The sequence below is a fragment of the Crocuta crocuta genome, unplaced genomic scaffold (assembly GCF_008692635.1).
Source record: "Crocuta crocuta isolate KB4526 unplaced genomic scaffold, BGI_CrCroc_1.0 scaffold458, whole genome shotgun sequence".
NCBI lineage: Eukaryota > Metazoa > Chordata > Mammalia > Carnivora > Hyaenidae > Crocuta > Crocuta crocuta.
In genome coordinates this window covers 377,302-394,647 of record NW_027531908.1, presented here as the reverse complement: position 1 = coordinate 394,647, position 17,346 = coordinate 377,302, and the positions used below count along the sequence as shown (strand labels likewise).

General features: G+C 63.7%; 1 protein-coding gene across 1 annotated transcript in view; it reads left to right on the top strand.

The window, feature by feature from the left end:
• Window positions 1–17,346, top strand: part of VAV2 (vav guanine nucleotide exchange factor 2) — a 51,687-nt gene that overhangs the window by 15,417 nt on the left and 18,924 nt on the right. The window contains exons 6-14 of the mRNA XM_077774621.1: window positions 1,526–1,624; window positions 2,757–2,825; window positions 4,198–4,298; window positions 10,123–10,222; window positions 11,158–11,253; window positions 11,855–11,923; window positions 13,558–13,644; window positions 15,734–15,819; window positions 16,690–16,822. Of these exons, the coding sequence (XP_077630747.1) occupies window positions 1,526–1,624; window positions 2,757–2,825; window positions 4,198–4,298; window positions 10,123–10,222; window positions 11,158–11,253; window positions 11,855–11,923; window positions 13,558–13,644; window positions 15,734–15,819; window positions 16,690–16,822 (840 nt within the window). The remainder of the gene's footprint in view (window positions 1–1,525; window positions 1,625–2,756; window positions 2,826–4,197; window positions 4,299–10,122; window positions 10,223–11,157; window positions 11,254–11,854; window positions 11,924–13,557; window positions 13,645–15,733; window positions 15,820–16,689; window positions 16,823–17,346) is intronic.

The following is a 17,346-nucleotide window of genomic DNA, read 5'->3' as shown; positions in this document are numbered from 1 at the left end:
CACAGGGGCAGGCCCCTGGCTGTTTGCAAGACCTGCCGGGGGCTGTGGGGAGACAGGCCCGCCTCCCACCTGCCCTGCTCTGCTCAGTGTCCCAACAGCACTCCGCACGGCTGCCCACGAGCCGTCCTGTCGCTCGGGCGGGGTGAGCCTCCGTTCTCCCGCCCATCCTCTGAGATAAAACAGCTGGTTGTATTTCCTCCCCGGTCACGTGTGGCGCTATCTGAACAGTCTAAGTGGGAGGTAGTGGAGAGCTTTCCCAAGGACGATAAAGGGAGGGGATGGCAGGTGTCGCTCTCAGAGCCCACACACAAGGGAGATGTGCTGTCCCCCACCACCCGGCCAGGCTGACACTTGGGCGGGCAGGCAGTTGTGATGTGTCCCTGGGGCCGTTGGGTCACCCCTGACCTCCCAAGCACGGCCCGGATAACGAGCTGACACTGCTAACTGGTTCTGTCTGTGGTTTGCTTCTCCATGCTTGCAGATCCGATACATGCAGGTAAGTGGCAGGTGGAGGGGCCTGGGGTAGGTTCTGCCAGCACCGCCTTTCTCCACCTTTCGGGGAGGCCTCAGACCTCTTGGGAGAAGCCTCCCTGTCCCCAGGGAGATGCTGTCAGGCGCTGCATTTTTATACCTGGTTTTAGGGGGATGGTGGGCCCCCAACATCCCCCTGAAGCTCCTAGAGTAGCAGTGTGGCACCCAGGCCAAGGGGGTCAGTGGGCTTGGGAAGGACCCCCTGGGGGATGCGCCCTGTCTGGATGAAGGATGATGGCGTAAGGGCAGACGGGAGTCCAAATGGCATGTCACATGGCCTGGTGCTGTTTCCCCAGAGCCTCACTTAGGGACAGATACGGTCTGCTCTGCCTAAAAGAATGTTGGGGAGGGGGGTCTGGAAACCCACGGTGCCTCCGGACAGCCCCCTCCCCCTGCCCGCGGCCTCTTCCCCCTGTGGCCACGAGGACTCCTGGTCAATCCCACCTCCAGCCACGTTCCCCCTGGAGCTGGGAAGCAGGCCCTGTCCCAAAGTGTGTCCCCAGTGACCCCTGCAATGAGCTGTTCCCCCAGGACCCTTCGTGGAGGCCAGGGGACACTGGGCAGACCCGGGCCTGCAGGGAGTTGGTGTCTTTGTCAGAGGCCCTCACGGGTCTGTGCTGGGCGGGATGCTCAGCTGTTGGGCACAGGTCCTCAGGGAGTTGGTCACAGCCTTTCCCTGTGCGCACAGTGGGTGCTTTAAGCCACGTCACACTGGCTGTGTTTGCTGGAGGGGCTGGAGTGGGCTTGGTCTGCTAGAACGCAGGAGAAGGCAGCAGGAGCCCACACCCCAGGAGCCCCCCCGGCCTTCCTCAAGCTGTTGCCAGTCCTCAGGCACGTGCCCGTCCCCTCCCTGTGCCTCAGTGTCCCCATCTGCAAACAGGAGGGGAAGGGCCCCCTTCTGTCCCCTGTCTGTCCGGCCCCTCCACTTCACACTGGGTGAGCCCGCGGCCAGGCCTGGCGGGAACCCGGCTCATGTCTCCTGTCCTTCCTTTAGAAGATGGGCATGTCTGAGGATGACAAGAGAAACTGCTGCCTGCTGGAGATCCAGGAGACCGAGGCCAAGTACTACCGGACGCTGGAGGACATTGAGAAGGTGGGCGTGGGGCGCGGCCCCGGGGCGGTGCTGTCGCCGGACTCCATGGCCCTCTGGGCTTTGGCGTCAGGCACCCCTTGCCCTCCGCTCCCCACACAGGCCAGCGTCCTGTCGGCCGTGACCCTTGTCCCTGGCTCCCTTCCCCCCTGGGTCCTGGACTGCCCCGAGCTGGTCTCCACTGCCCTTTCTCGCCTAAATGGGGCATCATCACGGCTTCTGTTCCGGATTGCCCTGGGCTGAGCTCCTTCTGTATACTCTCTCATGCAGGCTGGGTGCTAGGTTAAGTGCTTTCTGTATTCCTTCTCACCCAAGACATTCTCTGCCCTCAGCTTCCCACTCTGTGAGTCGGGGTCACAGCAGCGCCTCCCCATAGGTGGCTGTGCGTGTCCTCCCCTGGGGCGTGCTCAGGCCCACTGATGGGAGCCCCCATGGCACACCGTGCTCCCCTGAACGGCCGGTCAGTCCTCTCTGCCCCGCTGATCCTCCTGAGCTCCTAAGGGACCACAGATGGGCCTCCTGCCCCCACCCTGCTCTGGCCTCCCGTGCACACTGGCTCAGTGACATTTCCCTGTCCCTTGAGTGTCCTTGTTGCCAACTGCCGGTGCTTTCTGGGTGAAAACCTGACATGTGTTTAAGTGGATCCTCTGTGGCTCTTTGCTTGCAGTGCAGGGCAAGTGTGGCCACGACGGTGGGGCCTCCAGCCAGGGGTCCTGCGAGGCCCCTGGGCCCCAGTCCCCCGCCTCCCATCTCAGCCCCCCCGTGTGCCTGCCCTCCCTCCCACCCACTGGCCTTGCTGCAAGCACACCGACCTCATCTCTGCTGCACCATCTCCCCCCCCACCAGTCCCAGCTCCCAGGTCAGCTTCCTCCAGGGCCCGGCAGGCCTCCACCCTCCCTCTGCATAGGCCGAGTGCTAAGCCAGCAGTCGGTCTCTGCCCCGGGGCGGGGCCGACCTTCCAGGGCAGATGCTGCTGTCCTGGAAGTGATGCATGTAGCAGGTTAAGCAGGGAGTGTGCTTCACCAGGGCACGCAGTGTGCTGACACTATTGGGGACAGTTACGTTGGCGGCTCTGGCCTCAAAGGGGGCTGGCCCTCTCCAGGCGAGCTGACAGCAATGGGCTTCTCTGTTCCAGAACTACATGGCCCCGCTGAGGCCGGTGCTGAGCCCGGCGGACATGACGGCCATCTTCATCAACCTGGAGGTAAGGGTCCCGGCCTGCGGCTCACCGGCTGGGCTCTAACCTGCTCCGACGTCAGGCAGGCTCCAGCCCGTCTGTCCCCGCAGGTCCTGAGAGCTGCGTGGTTGGTCGGAACTATGGGTGTTTTTCCGACAGACGGATAGGAGGGGAGTAGCTGCCCTTCCCTTGGGTCTTAGGAGACCAGAGGACAGGGTTTCTGAGAGTTTTCCTTGTCCACTGTCTGTGCTGTGAGTGTAGCTCGCTCACACCGGCCCTAGAAGAGACGTGGGGGGTGTCAGCAGCCGGAGAGAACTGTGTCCCCTCCACCTCTTTGAGGAGAGCCCCTCAACTGCTCTGCACACTGAACGAGGACACAGGAAGGTGGTCCCCTGTAAGGAGGTTCACCTTGACATGGTCAGCAGCGTGGGGAGGGTTGGCGTGAGGATCCAGAAGCTACACGTGGGTGGGCTTCCTCCAGGGATGCCCGGCGGGCACAGCAGCTCCTGCCCGGCCCCCTCAGCCCGTCATCAGCTTGAGGGGTGGCTGCTGGTCTCCTGGTTGAGGCTAAGGCAGACTCCAGACTCAAACTCCATCCTGCCTCGGGTGGTGGCCAGCACAAATGGCCATGGGGAGAATGGGAGCCTGGACTAGGGACCATGGGGAGCCCTGGGGTGCTGGGAACCTGTATTAGGGGTCGTGGGGAGCCCTGGGGTGCCGGGAGCCTGGATTGGGGGTCATGGGGAGCCCCGGGGTGCCAGGAGCATGAATTGGGGGTCGTGGAGATCTCCAGGGTGCCGGGAGCCTAGATCGGGAGTTGTGGGGAGCCCTGGGGTGCCGGGAGCCTGGATTGGGGTCATGTGGAGCCCTGGGGTGCCGGGAGCCTAGATCGGGAGTTATGGGGAGCCCTGGGGTGCCGGGAGCCTGGATTGGGGGTCATGTGGAGCCCTGGGGTGCCGGGAGCCTAGATCGGGAGTTATGGGGAGCCCTGGGGTGCCGGGAGCCTGGATTGGGCCGTGGGGAGCCCCGGGGTGCTGCCTGCTGGTTGCCCAACTGCTCTGAAACGTGGAGGAACACTCCCCACAGAGGGACTCCCTCCTGCAGAACCTAAGAGCACGACAGAGAGCCCCTCTGTCTGCACACAGCAAGATGGTACAAGGATGCTGGGTGGGAACAGCCTCCTGGGGTCGTCACTGTCCCGCTCTGGTGCCAGGGCCAGCCCCGGCTGGGCCCCCCGTGTCTGAGCAGGCCAAGAGGTCCCTTCACATGCCCGGCCCTGCAGCACCTTCTAGTGTTTGCGTGGAGTGCATGCCCAGCGCCCGGGCCTCTCTGAGTCCAGTGCAGCAGAAGAGACTGGCCCGCCGTGCCCGTTCACATGCTCACTGCTTCCTCTTCCCAGGACCTAATTAAAGTGCATCACAGCTTCCTGCGGGCCATCGACGTGTCCATGATGGCCGGGGGCAGCACCCTGGCCAAAGTCTTCCTTGACTTCAAAGAGAGGTGAGTGGCAGGCCTGTCTTCAAGCCCCTCCCTGCCCTTGGGGCGTCCACGGGGCCTCACGACAGACCCTAACCTGCCCCTGCAGGCCTGGGGAAGGGGCTTCCGGGCTTAGGGTGCCCGGGGTTGAGGCCACTTCCCTGCTCCCTTGCCTGTGGTGTCGCAGGGCCGCAACTTCCTACTCTGTCTCTGAGGGACGCTGATGGTGTCTGAGCCACGTGGCGCCCTGAGGGTTAACCGAGGCCAGGCCTATATCGCAACGCGGCTTGTCTGTGTCTATCGAAGGGCTCTGGTGGCCGGGCAGGCGGAGAGGCCGGGCCCGGTGACAGGGTGGGTATGCAGCACAGCTGTGGGCACGGGCACCCGGCCATCCCGGCATAAGCCAGCTGCAGCCCCCAGCGCAGGGAAGCCGTGCTTCTGGCACCAACAAGCTCAGTCCTGGACCCTCTGATGGTGCGCCTGCAGCGTCAGGGCAAGGGCCCGCGCAGCGCCAGGGGGCGTAGGTGCTCCCGTCAGCCTCCAGGCCGCCTCTCCTCCCCTTGGCGCCGTGCGCGGTCAGGCTGAGTCTAGACGTGCAGATGGTGCCGGCTTCCCCCACGGCCAGAAACACGCCCCTGAACGTGGCTCCTCCAACCGTCTGGGCCCCTCGTCCGGATCCGGCATTGTTGGTGGAGGAGACTGGCAGCTCCCTTAGGAACCGGCGCAGGAAGCTCTCCAAAGAATTACATTGCCTTCGGGAGGCCTCCCTGAGTCTGTTTGTTAACCTCCTCTGTCTGTGACCCCGTGGATGGAGGAGTGCGGAGATACCTTCCGAGCCCCGGAATGTCCTGCTGGAGCCCGGCAGGGGAAGACTGGGATTCTGGAAGCTTCTATGGCTCTGCCATCTTGGTGAAGGTCTCCGACCCCGCCTTTCTTCACGGAGCGTGGGCAGCCACGTCTTTAAAGCCAGGCATGAAACGAGACGGCGCAAGGACCCGCCAGATGCCCGGTGCTGCGGGGGCCCCAGAGGACGCTGCTCCGGTCTCTGAGGTCCTGGAGGCCCCTTGGGAGACGGTGCCCTGGCTCCTGCCCCTCGGACTCTGAGAAGGTGCCTGTAGCTTCTGTGTTTGACGGCTCCTCTGCCTGCCTGTATCAGAGCCACCTGGGAGCTTAAGAATGCCAGTTCCGGAGTCCACTCTGCAGCGTCTGAGGGGGAAGCCCGTGGCGGCTGGTGGGCACCCTGGGTCCATCTCGTCCTCGTCTGCGAGGAAGCCCCCAGCAGCTCCCGCCAGGTGACCATCAGCTCAGCTCACGAAGCCTCCTGGCCAGGCGGCCCATCCCAGGGCTGGATTCCTGGGCCTTCACCTACGAGCCCCTGAAGCGGCTTTCCCGGCGTGCTCTGTGGCTCTAGCCAGGGCGCTCTGTCCCCTCCGTGTGGGCAGGTATCCCTGAGCTGATTTTCCTCTACGGGCCATGGGTTGGGTCCCGGGCAGGCACAAGGGAGCAGGCCGTGCCTGAGGACAGGTGGCCGATGTGGCCAGAGGGCAGATGCACTTTCTCCAGGCACGGGCAGACGTGGCATGCCAGCGGGCCCTGGGGTAGGGGACATGCTGGCTCCCTTACCCGCCGCCTGTCACCAGCAGAGCCTCCTCTCCCCTGGCTGCAAGCCCGTGTGCCAGGGGAGCCGACCCTCATCCTTGTGTGGGAGGGAGGCTGCGGATCAGGGTGGCTCTGGGGCACATTGAGCCACCCCCAGAGCAGGAAAGGCTGGCTGCGTGGCCGAGGGCCAAGGGGCCTGATTCTGAGGAGGAACTCTCTGGATCTTTCTACAAGTGCTTTTAGAAGGAGCGCCCATCAGAAGAAGATTGAAGGCATCTCCACCCGCCCGGGGACCCTGGACGTTTCCAGAGAAAGGGAGTGCCACAGGCGGGCAGTTAGCGCCCCATGGCTTCTGGCTGCTCCGGGCGGTGGGCCAGGCTGTGCTGCCCACTGGCTGTGATCCTGCCCGCAGGTCTGGTCTCAGAGGCTGGGTGGTCACGGCAGCGCTTGCAGGGGGAGAGCCCACCTGTGGGCGAGCTCCTCAAGCCCCCGCGGCAGCGCTGCCTGGGACCCCGGGACCTGGAGAGGCCTTAGGCCCCTCCCTTCCTTCTGAGCCTCCTTTCCCAGGTGGGGAAGTTGAGGTCAGGAGAGCAGTGGCCACCTGGCTGTGGTCCTGACTTGCTCCTGTGTCCTCAGCGTACAGCTGGGAGCGCCTCCCTCGTGTCCGGGACTTGCTCTGGCCTCGTCCCTGCGCCCTGCGGGAGTTTGGGGTTCTGTGATGAGGGCCAGAGCGATGCAGTCACTCAGGGGCCAGGTCAGGGTCCCCCTGAAAGATGCGTTTATTCCCCCAACAGCGGGGTCCGACGTGTGTGGTCAGGAAGTTACATGACGTAGCCCTCGAACAGACACGCACGGGCTACACACCCAGCTTGAGTCTAACATCTACCAATGGTGTGTGAGGCCGGCGCACAGGGTGCCGAGGTGCCGAGTCAGCGGGGAAGGAGGCAGACATGAGGCAGCACCGCCAGCCGCACACGGCTGGGGTGTCCTCTCCGACAGGGCAGAGAGCGTCTGCACCCCAGCAGTCTGCTGCCAGGTCCCCGACGCCGCCTGGCCCGATGGCCCAGGCCGCCTGCTGTTCCCAGGTGCCCCCGGAGCCCCTGAGCCGTGGATGAAGCCCTTGTGCGTGGGTCACATGACTTCCAAGCATTGGATAATTTTTCTCAACAGCACAAGATGCTCAAGGTTAAAATGAGGGCCTGTCGGCTTTCAGTTCCTTAAGTGACTTCCTTTGTTAGGCCGCTAAGGTCCGCGGCCCGCGGCGCCCGGCACGGGGCAGGGCAGGGCCAGAGGCCGGAGTGCGTGTGGGACGGAAATGTATTCTCTCGGTTTCGCGGGGCCCGGATCCAGGTGTGGGCAGGGCGGTGCTCCCGCGGGGGGCTCTGGGGAGGAGCTTACCCCCTTCCCGCTGCGGGTGGCCCTGGGTGTCCCTTGGCCAGTGGCCCGCCCTCCGGTCTCTGCTGTGTCCTCACGCGGCTCCTCTCCTATGTCCCTGTGTCCTTTTCTCTCTTACGAGGACACTCCCGGTGGATTTAGGGCCCACCCTCATCAGGCGTGGTCTCTTCTGTATCCTTGCTGTAACTGCCAAGACCCTGTTTCCAAACACACCTGCATCCTGAGGCTCCGTGCGCCTGCGTTTCGGGCTCACTCTTCAGTCCGACCTTTCCGCACTCCTTTCACCGGCTCGGCAGAGGTGAATGAGGGCTCAGACCTGCATGGCCTGGGTCCCAGGATGGGGGCCCAGAAGACTGGTCTGGGCGCCTCATGGATGCCCTTTGGGCTCTGGCTTGCTGCTCTTTGCTGGGCATCTTGAGAAGCTACATCGCCGCCCAGAGCCTCGGGCCGCTGTTCCGGGACAGGCTGAGCTCAGCTGTGAGCGCCTCCCAGGGCTCAGCCTCTTCAAGTGCTTAAAGCTTTGCTCTCTTACACAGAGTGGCTCCCCTGTCCCCCGGAATCGGCTGTGGCTGTGCTTCCTGGGTCCAGGCAGGCGGTGTAGGGTCAGCTCACTCGCAGCCAGGCCTCCGGGCTCAGTGCTGCAGCATGAGGACCCATGAGACCCGCCTCGAGCTCAGAGCCGGTGCAGAGGGTGGACTCTCACTCAGCTTCGGACAGGCCTCTCCCCAGAGACTCCCTGACTGTGTCGTTCTGTTCTGTCTCGCCTCCCTGAACCCGGGGATGGGGTTGGGAGGGGAAAGGTCACAGAGTTAGAAATAATGGGGCAGGGTTTTGAGGGATGCATAGAAGTTTGCCAGCCAGAAGAGGTTGCAGGAAGGCAGTGTGCGGTCTGGGGCTGGGGGTGGGGTGGGGTGCGCCATCAGGAAAGCAGGGTTGGGACCCGCTCTCCATACACCCTGTCCAAAACCTGGGGCCAAGAGGAGCCAGGGTAGTTCTGAAGTGAAGGAGGGGAGTCCCTCGGGCTGGCTTGGCCCACCCCGGAGCTGTGAGCGCCCCGTGCCTAGGAGAGGCACTCCCACTGCCCACACAGGCTTCCCTGCACCGGAGCGGCTGGGCCGTCGCCAGGGCTGCTCATTGGAAACAATTTGGCAGAAACCTTGGAGTCTCCAGCCCCAGATGGTTGCAGAGATGATGAGTTTTAATCAACTTTTATGCCAGAATTCTTGGCCTAATAACAGACTCGTTTAAGCAGAAACCGGGGCCCGGGTTCTCGTGCCAGGTGGCATCGGGTCCGCGCAGCGCAGGCACAGCCAGGCCGGGTGCCTGCAAGGCCGCGGACACGGTCCTGGCTGTGGCACGTTCTCCTTTACGGTGGCCGGAAGGTGAGCTCCATGCGAGGTCCGCGGCTGGATCCGTCCCTCGCGGGAGTCACGGGGTCTCTGCTCTCGAGGCCGGCCGCATCCCTGCAGGTGGGCACCGGCCACATACCTCAGGGGGGCTTGAGAAGGGGCAGCCGCTGGGCAGAGCGTGCGCCCCGCAGCCTCTGAGCGCACACGGGTGCGGACGCCAGTAGGAGCTGGGAGGAGCTGCCCGCCCTGGGGTCGCCCGTTCACGGGGTGGAAAATACGCTCCGGGCCTGCGGCTTTGTCCTCCCAGGGCTGCGAGCAATGTCTGTGTCGTCTGTTCCCAGGCCCCATCCCCCGACCAGGGTGCCCCTTCTCAGTACCAGCCTCCTCGGATGGGCGCCGGGCCAGCTGCCTGCCCTGAGCACCTCGCCAGGGCCCCGCCGGCGGCAGCGTGCACAGGGACAGGCAGGCGGCCTCCAGACGTTTGCTGTCACACAGCATCCAGTGGCATCCGACAGGGCGTCACTGGAGGGGCTGGGATGGGGCCCAGCCTCCTGATGAAGCTGCGTCGGTGGCCGGGCCATACCCGTTATTAGCTGGTGACTTTCAGCAAGTTCACGGCAGCCTCGGTTTCCCTGCCTGAAGAATGGGGCTCATCGCTCCTCCCTTTATAAGCGGGTGAAGGGGTCACGGTGTCGCACAGGTGGTACCAGGCAGGAGTGTCTGTCGTCACTTGTCACGACCGGCATCGTCACCTGTGTGGTGCTCCCGGGGCCGAGTCCGTGGTCGGGCAACACGGCTTTCAGAGACGAAGCTTCAGGCTAGTACGCAAGGCCCAGAGAGCGCTGGGCTCCTGGTGCCGGGGGCTCCGTGGGGGACTCGTGGTGTTAGAGGGTCTTGGGGGGAGGAGTGGTCCAAGGCTCCTCCCAGCGCCCTGAGCCCGGGTGGCCATGCCCGTTTTCTGGATGTGGAGCAGGGCGTTTGGGGCCGACGTCGCCCTGCCCTGAGAGAGGGGGTGCCTGGACCCCGGCAGAGAGCGTCGGTGTCCTGTGGAGGCGACAAGGGCTGACCCCAGTGGCCCCCACCCCGGGCAGGCGCAGAGGACGGGCCTCCGTGCTCAGTGGCTGCAGGCGGGAGCCTGAGCCTTCCTGGGCCCCCCAGCCCTGGGGGAGGGGCTGCTCTCCTCTCCGACTTTGGCTCTTCCGGGGACCGGATTGGGTGGCAGTGAGGCCCACAGAAGGGGGGCCTCCTTGGGTGTGGAGAGAGTGGGAAGCTCCCTGTCCCCAGCACCCTCACAGCCCCCCCTCCCTGGCCTGGCAGTATTTCGGGAGGGGGAGAAGGCAGCCACACGGAGAGAACGGAACCACGAAATAGGTTCCCCAGTGAGGAGCTGCCTCCGGGAGGGACCCGTCTGCCCAACACTTGCGGTGCCTCCCGGGGCCCTAGACCGAGGCCCCAGCCGCGGTGTGTCACCAAGCTGTGCGTGCACACGTGTGCTCTCCGTCCAGGCTCCTGATCTACGGGGAATACTGCAGCCACATGGAGCACGCCCAGAACACGCTGAACCAGCTCCTGGCCGGCCGGGAGGACTTCCGACAGAAGGTCGAGGTAATGGGGGCTCGCGGCCGTCCCCCTCACCCCCCCGTCCCTGTCTCCAAGGCTGCAGCTCACTGGTCCCTTGCTTGCCCATTTTGCGGGGAAGTGGACATGAAGGCACTAATGAATGGTTTTCGTAGATGTTTTTCTGGGTGATTTTTTTTCCTCGGCATTTTGCTGGTGCGGGGCGGGCAGGGGGAGGTCACCAACCCAGGCCTGAGTCCGCTGGGTGCAGCAGAGCAGACCCCTGGGGCCCGGTCCGGCTCAGCGAGGGGCTGTGACTGAGCCCTGACACTACCCCATGGGGACCCCAGGTGACAGACATTTGCTGGAAGCCAGGGAGACTCCCTCTCATCACCTGCCCTCCAGGCTCAGGGCAGTCTCTGGCACTTGTCCAATTTCCCACCTGAGCCCCTCTCCAGGCCCCCTCCCCACCCCCCTTGTTCGGGGGGACCTGAGCTGCTCCCCAAGGCCAGGGGCCCCCTGGTGTATTTGGCCAAATCCTTTCCAGAGTGAATCCTGGTGCAGGGTCCCTTTGCTCTGGCAATGCTGGGAAGGACGTCCCTTGGAGACGCATGATGCCCTGTGTGTCCAGGAAATCAGTGGGGGCCCCTGGTTCCTGAGGTGGCCCCGCCTTGGCGTGAGCTGGCCTCCCTGGGGTCTCAGGCAGAGCTGGTCAGCGCCAGGGCCGCTTAGAATCCCAGAGCNAGGGGCGGGCCCCGCCTGCCTGCTGGGAACCCCCCCCCGCCCCACATACACACCTGATTTGGGAAGGGGCTTTGGGAGACACCGCCGGATTGGAGACGCAGGCCAGGGAAGGGCCAGACACTCGGCCCCAGTTCAGGGCTCAGGTCCACCCCCCACTGCCGGCTGGGGGATGGGAGCGCTGGGATCCCGCGGTCCCGGCGAGGATGTCGGCATCCACTCCCTGCACCCTTGCTGCCCAGGAATGCACGCTGAAGGTCCAGGATGGGAAGTTCAAGCTTCAAGACCTGCTCGTGGTCCCCATGCAGAGGGTGCTCAAATACCACCTCCTCCTGAAGGTGAGCCAGCTCCACAGAGGGGGTGGGGGCCTGGCGGCCTCCAGGGGCTTGAATGGGCCCCAGGTGGGCCAGCGTGAGCTAGCAGCGAGCAGGCAAATCCGTGTGAACGACCTGTGCGGCTGTACTAGGAATGTTTATCGCGGTAACTGTGCGAAGGGAAATTGGGATTGAAATCAGTAAGAGATCCGGAAAACTGAGACAGAAGGATGTCCTCGGATCAGGAGTACGAGATGGCCTGGGCTTGATCGTGTGACCCAGACTCTGAGCTCCCTGGTAGCCGTGAGAGCAATGGAAATAGGAAGTCCTTTTGGACAGACCTGGCAGAGAGCCTGGTTTCTGCACGGTGTGAGGCTCTTCAGGGAACCAGCTAGTCTCCCTGCTGCCTCAAAGTCCCTCCTGTTCTGCACAAGGTGTGGGGACCCCTCACCTTGAAGGAGCGTGTCCCCGGGTGGGGCCTTGCAGTCGGTCTGCTGGGTTGGGCAGCAGCTGCACCAGAGCCTAGGGCCAGGGGGCAGGGACTCTGCTCTGTGCCCACACCCGGTGCCTGGCGGGAGGCCGGCGCCCCGAGCCGTGACCCGTGACCGCTCTCTCCCACGTCCAGGAACTTCTGAGCCATTCCACTGATCGGCCCGAGAGGCAGCAGCTCAAAGAAGCACTGGAAGCCATGCAGGTCGGTGGGCAAACTGAGGCAGGGGAGGGGCCCGTCCAACCTGGGGCTTCACATACCAAGTCTGTTCTTTGACTGGAGTTGGGCTCACTCACAAGCCTTGTTCTGTGACCAGAGATGGAGCTTTTCCTGGAAAGACAAGAGGCAGAGCAGGGGGAGGGCGGTGTGGGTGAGACCCCCCCATGGGCAGGGAGGGGGGTGGAGGGAGCTCCAGGCACTCGCCCCAAGGGTCCAGATCCCTCGCCTTGCCCGGCCCACGGTGCCTTCCCTGGGCCTCCCTTCCTCCTGCCTTCCCGACCGTCCATCAGGGCCGTTGCCAGTTCCCAGGCACGGACTCGGTCTGGGCCATCTGGGCTGCCCACTGCCCGCTCCTGTGGCCTTGGCTTCTGAAATGCCCTTTCCGCCCAGCCGCACCTCCTCCCCCTCCTGCTTGTCCATTGGAAGCCCACTGTGCAGTAAGTCCCCGGCAGGAGAGCTCAGCTCCTGCCATCCCCTTGCTCAAAACCCTTCTATGGCTCCCCACTGCCTGCTGAGTCAGGCTCCGGCTCCACGTCTGGGCGTGCCTGGCTTTGCAGCTGTATTTGCCACTGATGCCTGAAATTCCAGATGAGCTTGGCCACTCCCAGGCCAAAATGATGTTCCCCGTCGTCTTCTATCTCTGTTGGCTCAGGCTGGACCTCCTCCTTGTCCCCTGGCTATGGCCTCTACATCCTTAGTCTTGCAAGGTGACACTTCCCAGGAGGACTGCCACCCCCCACGGTTCTGACCCCGGGGATGGCTGTCCCCCCTTTTGTGCCCGTTGCTCCCAGTCATGCTCACCTGGGTCCCCAGGCCTAGCACAATGCCCAGCATGGGGTGGGTCCCCTCAGCACTGAGGCTGGGCAGGGGGAGGGCCGTGCCCCCAGTGCCTCCCAGGGCGCAAACCTGACATCTGTCTCCTCTGGGCTTTGGGCTTCCTTTCTCCTTCCTCAAGGACCCGCTTGGAAGAGCTCCTTCCAGAAGGCAGGGGTCCGTCCCCTGACCCTTGGGTGGTCTGTGCTGGGGGGGGGGTGTCACTCATGAGCCAGGCCTGTCCTGTAACCTTTCTGCCTTGAGGTCTCAGGTTCTGCCCCGCCTTGTAGGAACGGGCAGGGGTGCCGGAGGGGAGGCTGGAGCCGGCTCAGGGATTCCACCCGAGGCAGCCTGTCCTTGGGTCTCCGGCCCTGGCCAGTGCCGGCTGCCCGATTGCAGCAGACACTGCCCCCTGGCGGCCAGCGGGAGGGCAGCAGCACGTGGACGGCCAGAGCGGGAGCGGCTGTGCGGGAGCTGGGGCCTGCCGGGCGCCCACTTCCCCAGGGCCAAGGAGCAGGCCGGTCAAGTCTGGCTCGCTGACTGTTCCCAGTTAGTCTGAGCTAGAAGGGGGTCGAGTGACAGGGCAGAGAGACACTGTCCTAGGAGGCAGGGACTTGGGGTTCTCAGGCCAGGGACGTGGGCTGTTGGACATTGGTTTTACCTCCTTGCCTCAGTTTACTCCTGTGTCACCCCCATGGGGTCACGAAGGCCCGGCAGCTGTGGTGGTTGGTGGCAGGTGCTTTGGAAACGTGGACGAGGGGGCGGGGGGCGGCCCACCAACCCCTCCCCCGCCTCGTTGGTTTCAGGACTTGGCGATGTACATAAATGAAGTAAAGCGGGACAAGGAGACTCTGAAGAAAATCAGCGAATTTCAGAGTTGTATAGAAAACTTGGTAAGTGTGGCCGATTCTCCAAGACGTGGAGACTAATTATGACCATATAGATGCGTTTTAGGAATTGCTTGCACGATCTTGATATAAGGAAGCAGGTGGGTGAACACACTCTGTCCGTCTGTCCATACACCCTGCACACTTTGGTCACCCACACGCCCCGTGGGGCACAAAGGTGGCCCGCTTGCTGAGGGGCAGGGTCTGGGGGAGGAATGGTATTGACTTCCCCCTCCCTGGCCTGGACTCTCTCGGGTCCACGAGCCGGCTGTGGCTCCCGGAGGCCCGAGGCACCTTGTCCACCCTCAGCTCCGCTGTCCCCAGGAGGGGCACAATGTCTGGGAGCGGCCCTCGGCTTCTCCCCTCCCCCCACTTCGTTAGGCAGGGCTGACACCTCACAGGACCCTCTCTCCCGCCTGTTTCATCAGAGGCTCGGCCTTGGGGCGTCGGGGAGCCACTGTGTCCTGCTGGGAAGTGGAGATGGGCAGCCCGGGAGGCAGACGCTTTGCTTCCTGCCAGCCTGTAGCAGCTTCTCAGACATCTGCCGAATGTTTGTTTTTTTTTAAATGTTTATTTAATTTTGAGAGAGGCAGAGGACTAGCGGGGGAGGGGCAGAGAGAGAGGGAGACACAGACTGGGAAGCAGGCTCCAGGCTCCGAGCTGTCAGCACAGAGCCTCACGCGGGGCGTGAACCCATGAACCACAAGATCATGACCGGAGCCCAAGTCGGGCGCTTGCTTCACTGACTGAGCCCCCAGGCACTTCGAGATCTGCCGAATGTTAAATGACACTGTTGATGTTTGGAAACAGTCTTTGTTCTGGGGTCTGTTCCGTGCATTATAGGATTTCCAGCAGCCCCGCCTTGTCCAGGCGCCCTGGGTGCCAATAGCACCCCACCCTTGGGGGGGCCCAGACATGGCCGGATGTCCCCTGAGTACAGAGTTCCTCTGGCCGAGAAGCACTTTCACTGTCTTGTCCCTGAAGTAGGCAGAGTCCGGGCGAGTCTGCCGGGGCAAGTCAACACAGATTAGCCCCTAGATGCCTGTTTGCCCCTTCCTCACCCACCAGGCCACCTGACACACGAGTGGCGCGGGAGACGTTCGTGTACAGAGGTCGCTGATTAGCATTATGAAGCGACCCCATTTTTCTGCCTTTTCAGAAAGACAGGAAACTGCCCAAGGGCCGAGCAGGTGAAGGGTAGATGTGCCCCAGCCCGTTGGCAGTGGAGTTAGTACCCGGTGGGGCCCGAGGCTGTCGGGTCCTCCGCCCCTGTGATCACCAATGTTTTGGGATTTTTTTTTTTTAAAGTCTTTACATGTGAGTAGTTGTGTTCCTTAAATAACAAAAATGAAACAGCGGTGCTGAGCAGGTGTGGAGCGTCCCCGTGGGCCGGGTGCGTGTACCCAGCCCTGCGGTCCCCCAAGGCCCCGTCACCAGCAGGTGGGCGTGCTTCTTTGGCTTCGGCACATTAGAGGTGGGACGGGAGCAGGCAGCTGCGCGGGGTGCTCACCCCGCCCTGTGTGACCCCGGAGCTGGGCTCTCAGCCTTGGCCCGGCAGCTCCTGCAGAATTCAGGACACGCAGCGTGAGAACCGTCCGCCACGGCCCCGCCAGCGTGCGGCACACGTCGCCCCCTTCCCTCTCCGGTGTGGGTAGACCCTTCCTTTGTGAGCCACGCAGGGAACGTGTCAAGACGCGCCCGCCCCGAATCAAAGCAGAGCGGAGATACAAGCCAAGCGAACGTGAGATCTGAGATCTCGGCAGAGCAGAGAGGGCTTCAGCGGAAGCGGCGGGCCCCGTCTGATAGGCACTGTTTGTTCTCTTCGGCCCCGCTTCTCTGGCCCTTCCCTCCAGGGCCCCGCTGCGCGCCGCACACAACAGGGGCCTGTTCCTGCGGCCCGACCAGGCCGTCAATCGCTCCTTGTTCCCGCCGTGCTGCAGGGAGTGCTCCTCGGGGCTGGGGCAGGGCCCAGCCCTCCCCCTCCTGCGCGCCCGCTGGGAGGCACGGCCTCGCTTCCCTCCCTTCTGCCATCCGTGCCGGTGGGAAGCCGGCCCGCCTGGGCGCCGGGGCTCACAGCCTCGCCCTCTCTTTCCAGCAAGTGAAACTGGAGGAATATGGGAGGCCGAAGATTGACGGGGAGCTGAAGGTCCGGTCCATAGTCAACCACACCAAGCAGGACAGGTGAGCGGGCCGGCGGCCCCGGGCTGGATGGCAGCGCGTTGTGGGTGGGCACTGGCTCCCCACCGGCCCGGAAGCAGCTTTTCCCGTGGAAAGCTGGGTGCCCGCTCGGGCCTGTGTCCTTGGCCGGCACTGGGCTGGGCAAGGGGGCAGCCAGAGGCCCCGGCGCCCTGAGACAGGTGGTGCGGCCCCCTGAGCTCTGCTGCGGGACGGCAGGCAGCCTCCAGATGAGCTTAGCTCGGCCCCTGCTTGTTCAGAGCCCTGCACATACACCACCCCTGTGCGAGGCCTGGGGCTGGGGCTGCGGGCAGAGTAGATAGGGGTCCTGCCCCCACAAGGCTTCCAGTCTAGTGGAGGATGGGACGTGGGGGCATGAGGGGCCCATATGAGGCTTGGGCCATGGGGGTAGGTAGCCAAGGAGGGCTTCCTGGAGGAGTTTTATGGAGAAACTGAGACCTGCCGGTGGGGGGAGGCTGGGGGCCCTGTCAGAGTTGGCAGGTGAGCCAGGTGTAGGGGTGGGGCTCTGGCTCTGTGAGAGATCAGCCCTCCTTAAAAAAAAAATTATTTATTTATTTTTTATTTCTGAGAGAGAGTGTGAGCAGGGGAGGGTCAGAGAGAGAGGGAGTCACAGACTGAAACAGGCTCCAGGCTCTGAGCTGGCAGTCAGCACAGAGCCTGACGCGGGGCTCGAACCCACAAACTGTGAGATCATGACCTGAGCTGAAGTCGGACGCTTAACCGACTGAGCCACCGGGCGCCCCATGGGATCAGCCCTCCTGAGGCCCACCCTAGGCACGCGCCGGCCGTCCCAGGGCCTCAGAGCACAGGGCGCTGGCCGCGCTGACGGGCCCCCTGGCCGCACTGCTGGGCCAGGTACTTGTTCCTGTTTGACAAGGTGGTCATCGTGTGCAAGAGGAGGGGCTACAGCTATGAGCTGAAGGAGGTCATCGAGCTGCTGTTCCATAAGATGACCGACGACCCCATGAACAACAAGGATGTCAAGAAGGTGGGCCCTGGGCTGCCTGGTGGCGGTGGCCGGCACCTCCTGGGCTGAGGGAGGGGTCGTGGGGAGGCCTTGAGAACAGGCTGCTGACCCGGACTGGGTGGCCCTACAGTGTGGACGTGGGCTTCCCTTCTGACACCCTCTTGACACTCTGACTTGTGTTGACAGCATGCTCACTCTGTGCCTAGCCCCGCACTTCCCTGGCCTGCGTCTGACTTTTCTCTGGGGGTAGACACCCCTGGGGTCATGGTTCCCAGGTGAGGGGAATGCGGAGGGGCTCTGGAGAGAGCCAAGCTTTAGACCATGGCCGTCTGACTCCAGCCCACCTTCCCGCCTGCAGTAAGCAGGCCTTCCCTTTGGAGGAGGGCCCTGGGTGGGCCTCGCTGTGGGTCCTTAGACCCCAAGGACCGACCAACTGGGGGGTTGTGACAGCTAGGGGTGGGGCCGCTAGGGGCAGGGGCATGACTGCTGGAGGATGGGACCCTGACTGCCCAGGGTCAGGCATAGCTGCTGGGGGCTGGGCTTTG